Below are 15467 nucleotides of genomic sequence, written 5' to 3' on the forward strand. Positions count from 1 at the left end.
GTGAAAATTTCAATATTAAGTCTCCCACCCAAACATAGTGGCACCAGGGGTGGAGAGGCTGAGCCTCCTCCTGGCCGCTCATGGACTGCTAGGAAGTACACTCCCCCCTGCAATTATTTTACATGTGTGAAACCCCTCCAGGCTGATACATGTTGGTTAAAAGGGCAGAAGGATGGATACCTCCTGCCAGGATATGTGTCCAAAACGTTGTAAAAAGAGCTATTTTGTTCCTGTTAAAATGTATATTATGTATAATCCTAAACTTTACTCCTACTACTAGTGAGCAGTTGGAGTTTGCAATCGGGCAGTGTATGGTGGAAGGTGACACCAGTAACAGCCAATTACTGACACTAAGAAGGAAACCCAGCTAAACTGTGTAAGATCCCATCACAAAGAACACCGGGGGGCAGAGTAAGCCCATCTGGTCCCAAAAGTCATTCTCTTTATATGTAAAGCAATACACTTATGTGCATTTTCAACATATAATTCTTTATATAATCATACTCCTAAATATGCCTCCTTCACTTTTCTCAGAATTTCCTCATTTCCACTTTCATTGCAAATTTTCTTTGACAGATTCTTGTCTCTGGAGCTCTCCGTGTCAAACTCTGTCCATGATCTGTGCTTTTTTGAAATATTTTATTTGTTTTATGTATATTTATCATTTTTATCATATTTATATTTTATCAGTTTATGTATATCTCCATCTATCAAATAACATTTTAAAATATTTGACCCTGGGCCTATACTACTGCGTTCTTTTGTACGAAATGGATGTTCCACCCAACTTCTTTATCATTTATACCATGACTCTGCAAACCTCTTGTCGCATTATATAAATAAATCAATATGTAGATTTTGGACTCCAAAATAATCGTATGTGAAATGTACTGATTGTAACTTTCTGACTTCTTATGGATGAACATAATACAGGTTGAAAGTTTGATATTAAAAGATTTGCGATATGATTTGTTTTTTTCTGAAGGGAATAAATTACACGTAAAATAATTGGGAATATTTATTTAAATATTATACCTTTAAAGATTCATTTTGATGATAATTATATTATTTACACATACACAAGAGAAACTGAATGAATTCTCTATGGAATCATCAGATCTATGAACCTGTCTGTACTTATGTATAAAATGCCCTTACATCGAGATGATCATCTTTCTGCTGCACTGATTGGACTCTATGACAGAGCTATTTGATACATTTTAAGTTATTACAGACCTGTTTAGTCATAAAAAAATTTGAGCATTGCCAATATGTTGTTGAGGACATCAATATCAACAGAATTTGAACCTCCCTGGATTCCTGATGAAGCTGAGGTAAGCAAGATCTGTGCGATAGTACATGTTACTAAAAATCTGCAACATAGGTGACAAATTTATCATGGAGGGGTTCACTCTTTATATAAGGGACCGAGTTTTGGACAAAATTTCTGCATAGGAAAAAATCTACTGTAATTTTCATCTTGTAGATAAAAATGGTAATAAAGCTAATTGCATGATAAACAGGATAAATAGCTCAGAATTTGATATAGCAAAGTATGATCCTGCAGCATAAAAAAATGTTTTGTGGCATCATGTGATTATTTCAGGGCGACTGCGCATAATTTTACGCAAAGTTGAGTTTACAGTCAAATGGCAGCATCAAAAGTGTCCTGTTTAGGTGCACTCTGACTAATGTAATAACAACTTTTAGACAATATAATAATAATAATAATAATAATAATAATAATAATAATAATAATAATAAATAATATAAGTAAAAATAAAGTTAAAACAAAACATCTATACAAGGAACATGGTTAGTTTGCCGGATAAAACACATCTTTATGGGTATATGTGTCAATATCATGTTAGTGTAAATATATGTGCAAAATACAATTTTTACACAATAGCTGTAAGAAAAAACCTTTTCTGTACAAAACCATAAAAAATATGTTAAAAAGTGCATCTATAGTAATTTAATTTTCCAATAGTGTTTTATACGACCCATACTGGTCTGTGAAAACTGTACGTTCTGTTTAGCTAAAATGTAGAAATGTTCATAGGATTTATAAATATTTTTATTATTATTATTATTATTATTATTATTATTATTATTATTATTATTTTACATTAGTATACCCAACAATCTGCAAAAAGACCGAAAGTTGGGATAGGAGCACTGAACATACTAACTGAACAATTATATTTATAATTAGTGCTACTAAGACACATACATTTGAAGTACATTTTTATTGTGCTATTGGGCTCTTGTGACAATATCACGTTCTCTAATGAAAGCTGACACATGATGTGTTTTCACATTTGCTCCATCTGTACTTGGAAAATGCTATAATAAGACTATCAGCAATTTACATATGATGCTCAATCATTGTGCTTTGTTGCCTCTTACTACTAAAGCTATATACGTGGAACTTTGTGTTTCTCTTCCAGGTAATATACAAGAACAATATCACCTCAGTCATACTTCTGGGTTTTCCAAACCTTCAAAACTTTAAAATCCCTCTGTTCTTGCTTCTGATTATCATTTACTCTGTGACCGTTTCTGCAAATCTTCTTATCATGATTTTGTGTTTACTGAGCAAGAATCTTCAGTCTTCCATGTACTTCTTCATCTCACAGCTATCACTGATTGACATAATACTGACTACAGATATTGTCCCTAATCTGCTCCACGTTGTCCTATATGAAGGAGGCACTATGTCACTTATTGCATGCATCATTCAGTACTATTTATTTTCCACCTCAGAGTCCTCGGAGTGTCTCCTTCTGTCAGTGATGTCTTATGATCGGTATGTGGCCATCTGTAGCCCTTTGCACTATAACACTATAGTAACTCGTATATTTTGTGTGAAATCTATTATTATAATCTGGTTGTTAAGTTTTCTAATAACGATAATGGATCTAAATTCTATGTTTAGTTTGCATTTCTGTGGGCTTAATGTTATTGACCATTTCTACTGTGATTATGAACCCATATTGCAGCTGTCCTGCTCTGATATGTCCATCATTCACATTCAGACATTTGTAATGGTTGCTTTAATCATTTTTGCTCCTTTTATAATAATTGTGATGTCATATGTATATATTGTCTTTACTATCCTAAAGATACCATCATTTACCGGAAGACAGAAAGCCTTCTCCACCTGCAGCTCCCACCTGATCGTGGTTTCCATATTTTATGGGACACTAATCGTTGTTTATGGGTTTCCTACAAGACAGTTATGGATAATAAGCAAGATCTTGTCTCTGTTTTACACTGTGATAACTCCATTGCTGAATCCAATAATATATACCTTCAGAAACAAGGATTTTAAAGAAGCCTTTGATAACATAAAACACATTAATTTATGCATGCAATGGTAGTAAAAATAAAAAAATACTGACATTGTAAATGTTACATATGCTGCTTTACAATCTTTAGTAGTTATGTAAATGGTAAAAACCCTCAAAAATGACTAAAATGTGTATCTAATTAAAGTCATTATGCTAAGTATTAATATTTACTGGAATAACTCCTGATACATGAAACAAGACTTCTGCCTAAAATTACCAGTTGGAGATGAAAACAAGGCAAGATTTAGCAATTATATTTCCAATATTTGACGTGCCCTAGCATAATCTGCAGCCATGGGAACCATCATTGCAGTCAACAGACTGATTTATTTTTTAGCTGGGTCAGCAAAAATACTGTATCTGAAACTGGTAATCTGATTTGTCAATTGTTCTGTTTGTTGGTATTTTATGCTGCACTTTGACCACTTTTTTTTATCATTCTATGATACGTTCTTATGCATTGTGAATGTGCTTGTATTTCTTACACATGAAAACATCTAATGTATCACATTTTATAGTTCATAACTTCCTAAAATGTTACCTTTAGTCAGAGTGTATCGTCATAAGGCTATTTTTTCCCCCCGTGGTTCCCATAAGCACGTATTCCATAGACAAAACACCATACAGTTTAAAAGGCCCCATCAAGTCTTATCACACTTTTAATTTAAGAACTTTAAAACTTTACCATTCACCCCCCAAGGACCGTTGAAATTATTTCCATTAAGGCAGAAGCCTTAATGGGTGTGTTTCTTGCACAATACAGACGTGGTATGTCATTACATCCTGTGGCTAAATGTTCTGCACTATCTTATAGTGACATTGTTGTCTGACATGAGCACTCATTTCACTACTTTAAAATACTCTGTATTACTGTTGCATGATGTTTTTTAATGTAGTAAAACATCGTCTAATATTCTTTAATTATTGTATTAAAATAAACTATTTTTTTTTTATTTTAATGTGGAAACACATTTTAATTTGGTGTATATTCCATGCTGCATTGTTCTAGCGCTCTCTGTGTGTTCGGTTTACAGTACTGTGCGGTTTATTAATAAAATATTTTTCACTAAATGCTGTTGGCTTTATGTATAGTTGAAGTGATGTTAAAAGTCAGCTGAGGGCTTGTATGAGAATTAAATGGCAAACATTAGAAAACAAAGCTAACAGTGGGGCTTCCATACCAAATAAATGTATTTTAAACACATTGTTAATATGTAGTCTACTAACAAGTTTTTTTATGAAGCTGCTCTTCTGTTTCTAAGACACTTATACCCTATACTACAAAAAAGGTAACTAAGATAATCTGTTAGTACAAGCACAGAAGCAGAAAGCAAATTATATGTATGACTATAAGCATGATAGTGCCGAATCTTCAGCTAACCATTGCATTAAGGCTTCTGCTTTAACATTATTATTATTATTATTATTATTATTATTATTATTATTATTATACTTATTATTACTGTTCATGTATAGAGCCCCACCAAGTATGCATCAATGTACATAAATAGTATTTGTCATTCACCTTAGTCCCTGTCTCATTGGAATTTGCAGTGTAAGCTCCCTAGCATACACAGAGACACAGACACACTAAGGTTAATTTTCATCAGAAGCCAATTAACCTTCCAGTATATTTTTAGATGTGTGGGAGGAAACAGGAGCACCCAGAGGAAACCCAAACAAACACAAGGAGAGCATAGAAACTCCCCACATATATATAGATTTGGTTGGGAATCAAACTCATGACCCCAGCTACCTCTGTGTGACTGTGCTGCCCATAAATGGTTATAAATCCATCACATTTTGGAGCTTGACTGAGAGTATCCTTACATTTTAGATTGTATTTAAGTTTAAGAAGCCTTAAGGATACATGTTAAACTGTAAGGTGTTTTGTCTATTTCATGAGAATAATAACAGACAACCCAGCAAATACATCCAGCAAGATGAAATGATCGGAAGAATGGATAATGGTGGCAAAGTTATCCAATGCTGGGAAAGAAGAGTAAGATGGGAAAATTCCTTCCATGTGACAATTCTCTACTTATACAGTCCCTATTACATAATGTGTTATAGTAAGTTCCAGTAAGGTTCTATAGAACACAGTGTAGATTGAGCACAATTGACCTTAATTGTTATGTATTTTAAGCACAAATAAAAAACAGAAAAACTAATCATTTTGAACAAATGTCTCTCTAGTTCTAGCTTTCAGAGTCTTTATATATTACCCCATTTTGTCCTTTATAATAGAATGGAGAGTGATGAACAAGGAATGCAAAAGTACTTACAATTTATCAAGTAGATTTTATTAGCAAAACATGTAGAAAATGGTTGAAGAGATAAGGGAATGTAGAAACATTTTTTGTGGCTGTTGTCCACCATAAAAGCAACAGACCCTGGTTAGCAAGGAAAAATTGAATACTAGAAATTGCAAAAACAACAAAATAAGTCCCAGAAACCTAATGTCAAAGCTAAAGATGTTGACCAGCCTAGTGAAAGAAAAGACAAAAATCAAAGAGGGAACATAGAGAAGAAAACCAGACACACAAAAAGAATGAGAGACCAAGGAGAAAGTGGAGGAATGAGAAACCCAGGAGGGATGGGAGAGAGGAAAAGCCCAGGAGGGGGAAAGAGGTAGGAGTAGCCTAGGAGAGAGGAGAGAGAGGAGTAGCACAGGAGAGAAGAGAGAGAGGAGAAGCCCAGGATAGTGGAGAGTGATGACAAGCCCAGGAGAGAGGAGAGGGAGGAGAAGCCCAGAAGAGAGGAGAGAGAGGAGAAGCCCAGGGGAGAGGAGAGGGATGAGAATCCCAGGAGAGAGGAGAGGGAGGAGAAGCCCAGAAGAGAGGAGAGAGAGGAGAAGCCCAAGAGAGAGGAGATGGTGGAGAAGCCCAGGAAAGAGGAGAGAGAGGAGAAGCACAGGAGAGAGGAGAGGGAGGAGAAGCCCAGAAGAGAGGAGAGAGAGGAGAAGCCCAGGGGAGAGGAGAGGGATGAGAAGCCCAGGAGAGAGGAGAGGGAGGAGAAGCCCAAAAGAGAGGAGAGAGAGGAGAAGCCCAAGAGAGAGGAGAGGGTGGAGAAGTCCAGGAGAGAGGAGAGAGAGGAGAAGCACAGGAGAGAGGAGAGAGAGGAGAAGCACAGGAGAGAGGAGAGGGAGGAGAAGCCCAGAAGAGAGGAGAGAGAGGAGAAGCCCAGGGGAGAGGAGAGGGATGAGAAGCCCAGGAGAGAGGAGAGGGAGGAGAAGCCCAGAAGAGAGGAGAGAGAGGAGAAGCCCAAGAGAGAGGAGAGGGTGGAGAAGCCCAGGAGAGAGGAGAGAGAGGAGAAGCACAGGAGAGAGGAGAGGGAGGAGAAGCCCAGAAGAGAGGAGAGAGAGGAGTAGCACAGGAGAGAAGAGAGAGAGGAGAAGCCCAGGATAGTGGAGAGGGATGACAAGCCAGGAGAGAGGAGAGGGAGGAGAAGCCCAGAAGAGAGGAGAGAGAGGAGAAGCCCAGGGGAGAGGAGAGGGATGAGAAGCCCAGGAGAGAGGAGAGGGAGGAGAAGCCCAGAAGAGAGGAGAGAGAGGAGAAGCCCAAGAGAGAGGAGAGGGTGGAGAAGCCCAGGAGAGAGGAGAGAGAGGAGAAGCACAGGAGAGAGGAGAGGGAGGAGAAGCCCAGAAGAGAGGAGAGAGAGGAGAAGCCCAGGGGAGAGGAGAGGGATGAGAAGCCCAGGAGAGAGGAGAGGGAGGAGAAGCCCAGAAGAGAGGAGAGAGAGGAGAAGCACAGGAGAGAGGAGAGGGAGGAGAAGCCCAGAAGAGAGGAGAGGGTGGAGAAGCCCAGGAGAGAGGAGAGAGAGGAGAAGCACAGGAGAGAGGAGAGGGAGGAGAAGTCCAGGAGAGAGGGGAAGAAGGAAAAACTCAGCAGAGTGGATACAGAGGAGAAGATCATTTCATTGGTGTACAGGTCTGTCTTTATGAAGTGGAACTGTGGTCTACACACAGTGGAAGCATCGTGAGAATGCAGCTTATAAATTCCTTCGGGACCAGTGACATTACTGGGGCACAGTCTTGTGCCTCAGAGTGTTCATTGGTAATGAACTTATAAGCTGCATTTCGAAAGAAAATTTTTAAGGAAGATGATTTCAGCCTACACAAAATTCTGCCTCCAATGTGTGTAGGTGACAAGGCCACTTGCAATAGTTAAATGACACACACTAGCCACAAGTTACTGCAGCTAGTTTATCATTGCATGTCACAAGTAATCCATGTTTTTATGTTTGCATGGTGTTGATCATTTTTTTCTCATTAATTAAAAAGTGCAGTGTGCAAACACAGTACTACTGCCATGCCCTGTTTGTTTAAGTATTTTTACATGCTGACCTATAACAGAAAATAAAATACCACCATTTTTATACGTAGGGAAAGAGCTATTCCCTATTTTAGATTTTAAAAAATGACTTCAGTGAACTCTAGTTGGTAGGGGGCATCATGTTGCATGCCGCAGAATAATTTATATTTATTAGGAATATTTGTGGAAATTTTAAAGTCTGGTGATGTATTTAGTATTACTTTTCACATAATAAGCCTGATTAATATTAGGAAACTGTTACTATTTGGCTCAATGTTTACATGCTATTGAGAACCATTCTAAATGTTCATCCGTAAACTATACACTTTCATGTCATATTCATATCAAATTGACTAAAGCAGGTTTAACCCTCAAAAACAGTTCTGACTTGGAAGTGAAGTTAAGTAAATGTGTGTATGTCAAATATTGGTCGATCATTTATATGATATTAGTCTTGAGTCTAATTTCATAAGACTGCATTTTGCTGTAGACCGCTTATAGACACTAAGCCCTGGTATGGTTCATTTTACCAACAGATTGGTATATACCTCTGTTCTTCTGTTTTGTTATGGTGAATGTTGCCCTGTTGGGATGAACCCTTTCATTGTCAGGGTGATTAACTGTCTGGTTCCTCTGTCAGTAAAACTGTTAGACCATATGTTATGCACCTAGCTGATTACTGTGATTTGATCTATTCTGTTTAACATATTCTGATCATTTTGATTAGAAAGTAAATCTTTTTCAAAGGTGCTGGTAATTCCAAAGCTATAAGTAGAGTTGCCTTGATTTATTATTGGAATCAAAAATAGATTTATGGGTTGTAAATGTTTATATAACCTACAGCATCCATAAATATATACATACATCTCTCCAAAATTTAGAAGAGATCTACAAAGCAGATTATATATATATATATATATATATATGAAAACAGGGATACTCTGCACTCTCCAAACACGTAGTTAAAGCTGTACCAAGTACTGTTCTATATTAAGAACAGGGAATGTTAGTTCCACATATTGCAATATATGTTAAGCAGACCAACTCACGCCACATATATATATATATATATATATATATATATATATATATATATATTTGTAATATAAATCTATATATATATGAACAATCCAGTCAATGGCCTTCAGCTTTTGCACTGTAAAATAAAATATAAATTGCTGTATAATTTTGATTTACATTCAAATAATGCATTACATATTGTATGTGTTCGGAGAAGCATGATGCAAGATTGGGAGCTATTTTGCACTGAAATGAATACACTGACAATACAATGGAAAAAAAATAGTGGAAACAACATCGTATAAATAGACCACAAGTAGTTTGGAGGTGGAGGAGAAACTTAGGGTAGTAGCTGGAGAGGGAGACATGGTTGAGAGAGGTATGGTTGAGAGATCTCTTTTCGAGGATAGGAGAAATGTGCACATGTCTGAAGATAAAAAGAAAAGGACCAGAGAAAAGGGACAGGTTGAATAGTTAAGGTAAATTAAGGTAACCATTGGGTGTTGTTGTGAAGGTGGGAGAGACTGGGGTCGAGAGAACAGGTTAAGGGGGACAACTAAGAGTGGGGCGGGAAGACCTCGTTTTCAGTAACAAGAGAGAAAGTACTGAGGCTGGCTAGGTGAGTTGAGGAAGAGGTGGGTAAAAGTGCTGTACCTAGGAGAGTAGATTTCTTGACCGATGCAGCGCGGCGGCCCAAAGTTGGTATTAGGTGTGGTCATACAATTGGGGGCATGGCTATGCATCATTGGGGCATGGCTGGTGGGGAAAAAAGCGCTAGGCCCTGAATTCACCGAAGCGTGACATATGTCCAAGCACTCCTGACTTTTAAGACATCTAGCACCACAGTGAAGTATAGAAAGATTGCAGTGTGTACACAGAGAGTTCACAGTCTTGGCCTGTACCTTACATTGGGCAGAACACTCACCAAAAATTGACATTGTCCCACTAGAATCACATTTCATACACTCTCCTGCTCTCTCCTACCTGTTCTTCTCACTTTCACCCCATGTGGCCGCAGGTTTCTTTAGTGGCAGCTTGTCTGGGTACTGGAATGTTGGGGGCCCTATTTGGGAAAAAATGGCTACATTTAGAAAATTACAACCAGTCCCGCCGTTAAATCATAATAGTATTGCCATTACCCCGCAAACAAAATAGCAACCATTAATTAGCCACCATCTACCTCACACACACTACATTGCCAAAAGCTCCCTGTGCCATCACACACGCTGTTATGTTCTTGCCCTTAGATTTGCCCTCATTCAAGATGGCCGTGATTGCCTCATGAAGTTTCCATCTTGGATCTCTGATATGAACTTGCCCTAACAATAGCCTTTATCCAAGATGTCCAGAACTGTCTCAGGAAGATTCCATCTTGGATCTCATTTCCTGTTTGGGCCTAGAAAAGGCACTTCCTGTTATGCAGCCTTTGCTCGAGTATTGTGTTTGTGTCTGAACCAGATGCTTCCACAGAACCTTGCTCCCTTGTGATTTGGAATACAATGACTTGATACCTCTACAAGATATTTATCTTGTTGATACTTTGGACTTGCTTGCTGGACATTTAAGATTTATTTCTATATCAAAATAAATCCTGTTTACTACAGAACTTCCTGGCTATTCGGGTTCCGTTTGTAATACCAGAAGTGTGACACACACATAACTGTGCCCCTTCATCATCACCATGCTATGCCCTCTTATGATAGCACTGCACCCTCCATGCTGCCTTTGCCCCTTTCTTCATCCCCCTGTGCCATGCTGCCTTTGCCCCTTTCTTCATCCTCTGTGCCATGCTGTCTTTGTCCCCCCTTTCATCATCCCCCTGTGCCATGCTGTCTTTGTCCCTCCTTTCATCATCCCCCTGTGCTATGCTGTCTTACCTCCTGCCAGGATATGTGTCCAAAACTGTATAAAAAGAGCTATTTTGTTCCTGTTAAAATGTATATTCCATCTGTATTCTGGATTATCCCTAGAACCTTTAACTAGAGTGTAATGGTTGTACCCTTTATGACCAAAAACTATCACTGCTTTAAGTTTTTGCCTGATGCCCTTTGCCTGCTGTACCCTGTGACTAACTGATACGAGCTATCACTGTCATATGTTCCCTGACTGTTCTGTGTTGAACCCAGCATCTCTATATCAATGCTCTGCTCGCTACCCATCAATCCTAAACTTTACTCCTACAACTAGTTTGCAGTTGGAGTTTGCAATCGGGCAGTGTCTGGTGGAAGGTGACACCAGTAACAGCCGATTACTGGCAGTAAGAAGGAAACCCAGCTAAACTGTGTAAGATCCCATTACAAAGGCCAACATCGGGTGGCAGAGTAAGCCCATCTGGTCCCACAAGTCATTCTCTTTATATGTAAAGCAATACACTTATGTGCAGTTTCCAACATATAATTCTTTTCATAATCATACTCCTAAATATGCCTCCTTCATTTTTCTCAAAATTTCTCATTTCCACTCTCATTGCAATTTTTCTTTCACAGATCTTTGTCTCTGGAGCTCTCCGTGTCAAACTCTGTCCATGATCTGTGCTTTTTTTGAAATATTTTATTTGTTTTATGTATATTTATTATTTTTATATTTTATCAGTTTATGTATATCTCCATCTATCAAATAACATTTTAAAATATTTGACCCTGGGCCTATACTACTGCATTCTTTTGTGTGCAATTGATGTTCCACCCAACTTCTTTATCATTTATACCATGACTCTGCAAACTTCTTGTCGCACTATATAAATAAATCAATATGTAGATTTTGGACTCCAAAATAATCGTATGTGAAGTATCCTGATTTTAACTTTCTGCCTTTTTATGGATGAACAAAATACAGGTAGAAAGTTTGATATTAAAAGATTTGCTATATGATTTTTTTTCTGAAGGGAATAAATTACACGTAAAATAATTGGGAATATTTATTTAAATATTATATCTGTAAAGATTAATTTTGATCATAATTATATTACTTACACATACACAAGAGAAACTGAATGAATTCTCTATGGAATCATTAGACCTATGAACCTGTCTGTACTTATGTATAAAATGCCCTTACATTGAGATGATCATCTTTCTGCTGCACTGATTGGGCACTACCTGACAGTGCTATTTGATACATTTTAAGTTATTACAGACCTGTTAGTCATAAAAAAATTTGAGCATTGCCAATATGTTGTTGAGGACATCAATATCAACAGAATTTGAACCTCCCTGGATTCCTGATGAAGCTGAGGTAAGCAGGATCTATGCGATAGTACTTGGTACTAAAAATCTGCAGCATAGGTGACAAATTTATCATGGAATGGTTCACTCTTTATATAAGGGACCGAGTGTTGTACAAAATTTCTACATAGGAAAAAATCTACTGTAATGTTCATCTTGTAAATAAAAATGGTAATAAAGCTAATGATAAAGAGGATAAATAGCTCAGAATTTGATTTAGCAAAGTATGATCCTGCAGCATAATAAAAATGTTTTGTGGCATCATGTGATTAATTCAGGGTGACTGCGCATAATTTTACGCAAATAGCAGCATCAAAAGTTTCCTGTTTAAGTGCACTGTGACTAATGTAATAACAATTTTTAGACAATACAATAATAATAACAAATAATATAAGTAAGAATAAGATTAAAATAAAACATCTCTACAAGGAACATGGTTAGTTTGCTGAATAAAGCACATCTTTATGTGTCAATATCTTGTTAGTATAAATATATGTGCACAATACAATTTCGCCACAATAGCAGTGAGAATAAAATCTTTACTGTGCAAAACCATAAAAAATATGTTAAAAAGTGCATGTATAGTAATTTTATTTTCCAATAGTGTTTTACACGACCCCTACTGGTCTGTGAAAACTGTATGTTCTGTTTAGCTGAAATGTAGAAATGTTCACAGGATTTATAAATATTATTATTATTTTTATTATTATTATTATTATTATTATTATTATTATTATTATTATTATTATTATTATTATTTTATACTAGTATACCCCACAATCTGCAAAAAGAAAGAAAGTTTGGATAGGATCACTGAACATACTAACTGAACAATTATATTTATAATTAGTGCTACTAAGACACATATACATTTAAAGTACATTTTTATTGTGCTATTGGGCTCTTGTGACAATATCACGTTTTCTAACGAAAGCTGACACATCTGGGGGTAAATGTATCAAGCTGTGAGTTTTCGGCTGGTTTGAAAAGTGGAGATGTTGCCTATAGCAACCAATAAGGTTCTAGCTGTCATTTTGTAGAATCTATTAAATAAATGATAGCTAGAATTTGATTGGTTCTTCAAACTCGCCATAAAACTCTCAGCTTGATACATTTACCCCCATGTATTTTCACATTTTCTCCATCTGTACTTAGAAAATGCTATAATAAGAATATCAGCAATTTACAAATGATGCTCTATCATTGTGCTTTGTTGTCTCTCACTACTAAAGCTATATACATGGAACTTTGTGTTTCTCTTCCAGGTAATATATAAGAACAATATCACCTCAGTCATACTTCTGGGTTTTCCAAACCTTCAAAACTTTAAAATCCCTCTGTTCTTGCTTCTGATTATCATTTACTCTGTGACCATTTCTGGAAATCTTCTTATCATGATTTTGTTTCTACTGAGCAAGAATCTTCAGTCCCCCATGTACTTCTTCATCTCACAGCTATCATTGTTTGACATAATACTGACTACAGATATTGTCCCTAAGCTGCTCCACCTTGTCCTATATGAAGGAGGCACTCTGTCACTTATTGGATGCATCATCCAGTACTATTTCTTTTCCACCTCAGAGTCCTCGGAGTGTCTCCTTCTGTCAGTGATGTCTTATGATCGGTATCTGGCCATCTGTAGCCCTTTGCACTATAACACTATAGTAACTCGTTTATTTTGTGTGAAATCTATTATTATAATTTGGTTGTTAAGTTTTCTAATGATGATAATTGATCTAAATTCTATGTTTAGTTTGCATTTCTGTGGGCCAAATGTTATTGACCATTTCTACTGTGACTTTGAACCCATATTGCAGCTGTCTTGCTCTGATACGTCCATCATTCACATTCAGACTTTTGTAATGATTGTTTTAGCCATTATTGTTCCCTTTATAATAATTGTGATGTCATATGCATATATTGTCTTTACTATCCTAAAGATACCATCGTTTACCGGAAGACAGAAAGCCTTCTCCACCTGCAGCTCCCACCTGATCGTGGTTTCCATATTTTATGGGACACTAATCGTTGTTTATGGGTTTCCTACAAAACAGTTATGGATAATAAGCAAGGTCTTGTCTCTGTTGTACACTGTGATAACTCCATTGCTGAATCCAATAATATATACCTTCAGAAACAAGGATTTTAAAGAAGCTTTTCATCAAATAAAGCACTTTCATTTATGCATGCAATGTTAGTAAAAATAAAAAATACTGACATTGTTTTGTTACATATGCTGCTTTACAATCTTTAGTAATTATGTAAATGGTAAAACTCCTCCAAAAATGACCAAAAACATTTATCTAATTGAATTCATTATGCTGAGTTATACAATTTACTGGAATAACTTCTGATATATGAAATAAGACTTGACTTTGACATGCTCTACATAATCTGCAGCCATGGGAACCATCATGGCAGTCGACAGACTGATTTATTTTTTAGCTGGGTCCGCAAAAATACTGTATCTGAAACTGGTAATCTGATTTGTCAATTGTTTTGTTTATTGGTATTTTATGCTGCACTTTGACCACTTTTTTTTCATCATTCTTGTCACGAACACACTCCCAGCTGCCGTGACTTTGTGGTGTTCGCTGTATGAGGCCACACACGATTTCAGCCCGCAGTCTCTCTCCATCTATCGCACAGGTTATAGACTGTCGAAGTAATTATTAACAAAAACCCTATATTACCATTTAGCTCAATAGAATGCACAAATTAACTTGAATTTTGTTTCTGTGCTTTTAGAAAATGGAAAAATACAGAATTGCATAACAGGAGACATGTTTTTAGTAAAGTTCCATTATTGCACAATATCTGGATATGGCCAAAGAAATATTGGCACCGTTAAAGGTCAAGATGACCGTCCAGGATGAACATGTCATTTTAATTATAGAGACTTAGATTGCCAGCAGTGATGTAAGCTGGGAAGGTGTGTTTTGAAGTAATAAAGAGTATCATCTTTATAAATGTAGGAGTTAATCAAATATAGAGTGTCAATTGGCATTTGAGACCCTGGGCGTATGTCTGCTTGTCCAGTATGGCTGTATCTATGTATAGTATCATTTTAATAATAAACTATAGAAATATTATATTTTGGAAACCTGCTCATCTCATTTATTATTTAAAGAGACGGAAAGAGAATATTTTATACAAGCTGGGGGCTCTCGTCCTATGGCTATCACATACCACACCTTACTCTCTTCATGACTGCTTTGACAAGGGGGAGACATTGATGATCTACACTCTTCTGCACTGGTGAGTATCATATGTGTTAAATATATCTGTGCTCCGAAGTGTATCGAGGTACCAAAGCAGTGAGTGAAGAGAGGGTGGGGGTGGATGCTGATATGTAAAGTAACCTAGGACCTCATTGCTAAATGTGTAGTAGTTAATTTAATGTGTTTCTGCAAAAACTTTGAAACTTCGAAATTTAGAAACGTAAGAAACTATTGTTAGTCTAAATGTGCTTTTCTTCAGTATGGACTGGCCACCCATAACTAGCAAAATACATTTTAGTGTTTTAACACGGTGTATAGCTGTTTGCAAAGTTAAGA

At 36.8% G+C, this 15467-nt stretch overlaps 2 protein-coding genes across 2 annotated transcripts; both read left to right on the top strand.

The window, feature by feature from the left end:
• The first annotated feature begins 1271 nt into the window (after nt 1-1271).
• On the top strand, nt 1272-3383 carry LOC142150440 (olfactory receptor 6B1-like). Its single transcript, XM_075205632.1, has 2 exons — nt 1272-1334; nt 2451-3383. The coding sequence occupies exons 1-2, from the start codon at nt 1272-1274 to the stop codon at nt 3381-3383; spliced, it is 996 nt and encodes a 331-aa protein (XP_075061733.1).
• Nucleotides 3384-11857: 8474 nt separating this feature from the next.
• On the top strand, nt 11858-14108 carry LOC142150441 (olfactory receptor 6N1-like). Its single transcript, XM_075205633.1, has 2 exons — nt 11858-11920; nt 13176-14108. Exons 1-2 carry the CDS (start codon nt 11858-11860, stop codon nt 14106-14108), a joined length of 996 nt encoding a protein of 331 aa, XP_075061734.1.
• The last annotated feature ends 1359 nt before the right edge of the window (nt 14109-15467 follow it).

Source organism: Mixophyes fleayi, chromosome 4 (genome assembly GCF_038048845.1).
Source record: "Mixophyes fleayi isolate aMixFle1 chromosome 4, aMixFle1.hap1, whole genome shotgun sequence".
In the NCBI taxonomy this organism is placed as follows: Eukaryota; Metazoa; Chordata; class Amphibia; order Anura; family Limnodynastidae; genus Mixophyes; species Mixophyes fleayi.

What these genes read in the sequence shown, in the direction of transcription:
- LOC142150440 (XM_075205632.1), top strand. Translation starts at nt 1,272, where the DNA reads ATGTTGTTGAGGACATCAATATCAACAGAATTTGAACCTCCCTGGATT. An exon ending in GGATTCCTGATGAAGCTGAG is followed by an intron (nt 1,335 to 2,450) that starts GTAAGCAAGATC and finishes TTTCTCTTCCAG; the next exon opens with GTAATATACAAGAACAATAT.
- LOC142150441 (XM_075205633.1), top strand. Translation starts at nt 11,858, where the DNA reads ATGTTGTTGAGGACATCAATATCAACAGAATTTGAACCTCCCTGGATT. An exon ending in GGATTCCTGATGAAGCTGAG is followed by an intron (nt 11,921 to 13,175) that starts GTAAGCAGGATC and finishes TTTCTCTTCCAG; the next exon opens with GTAATATATAAGAACAATAT.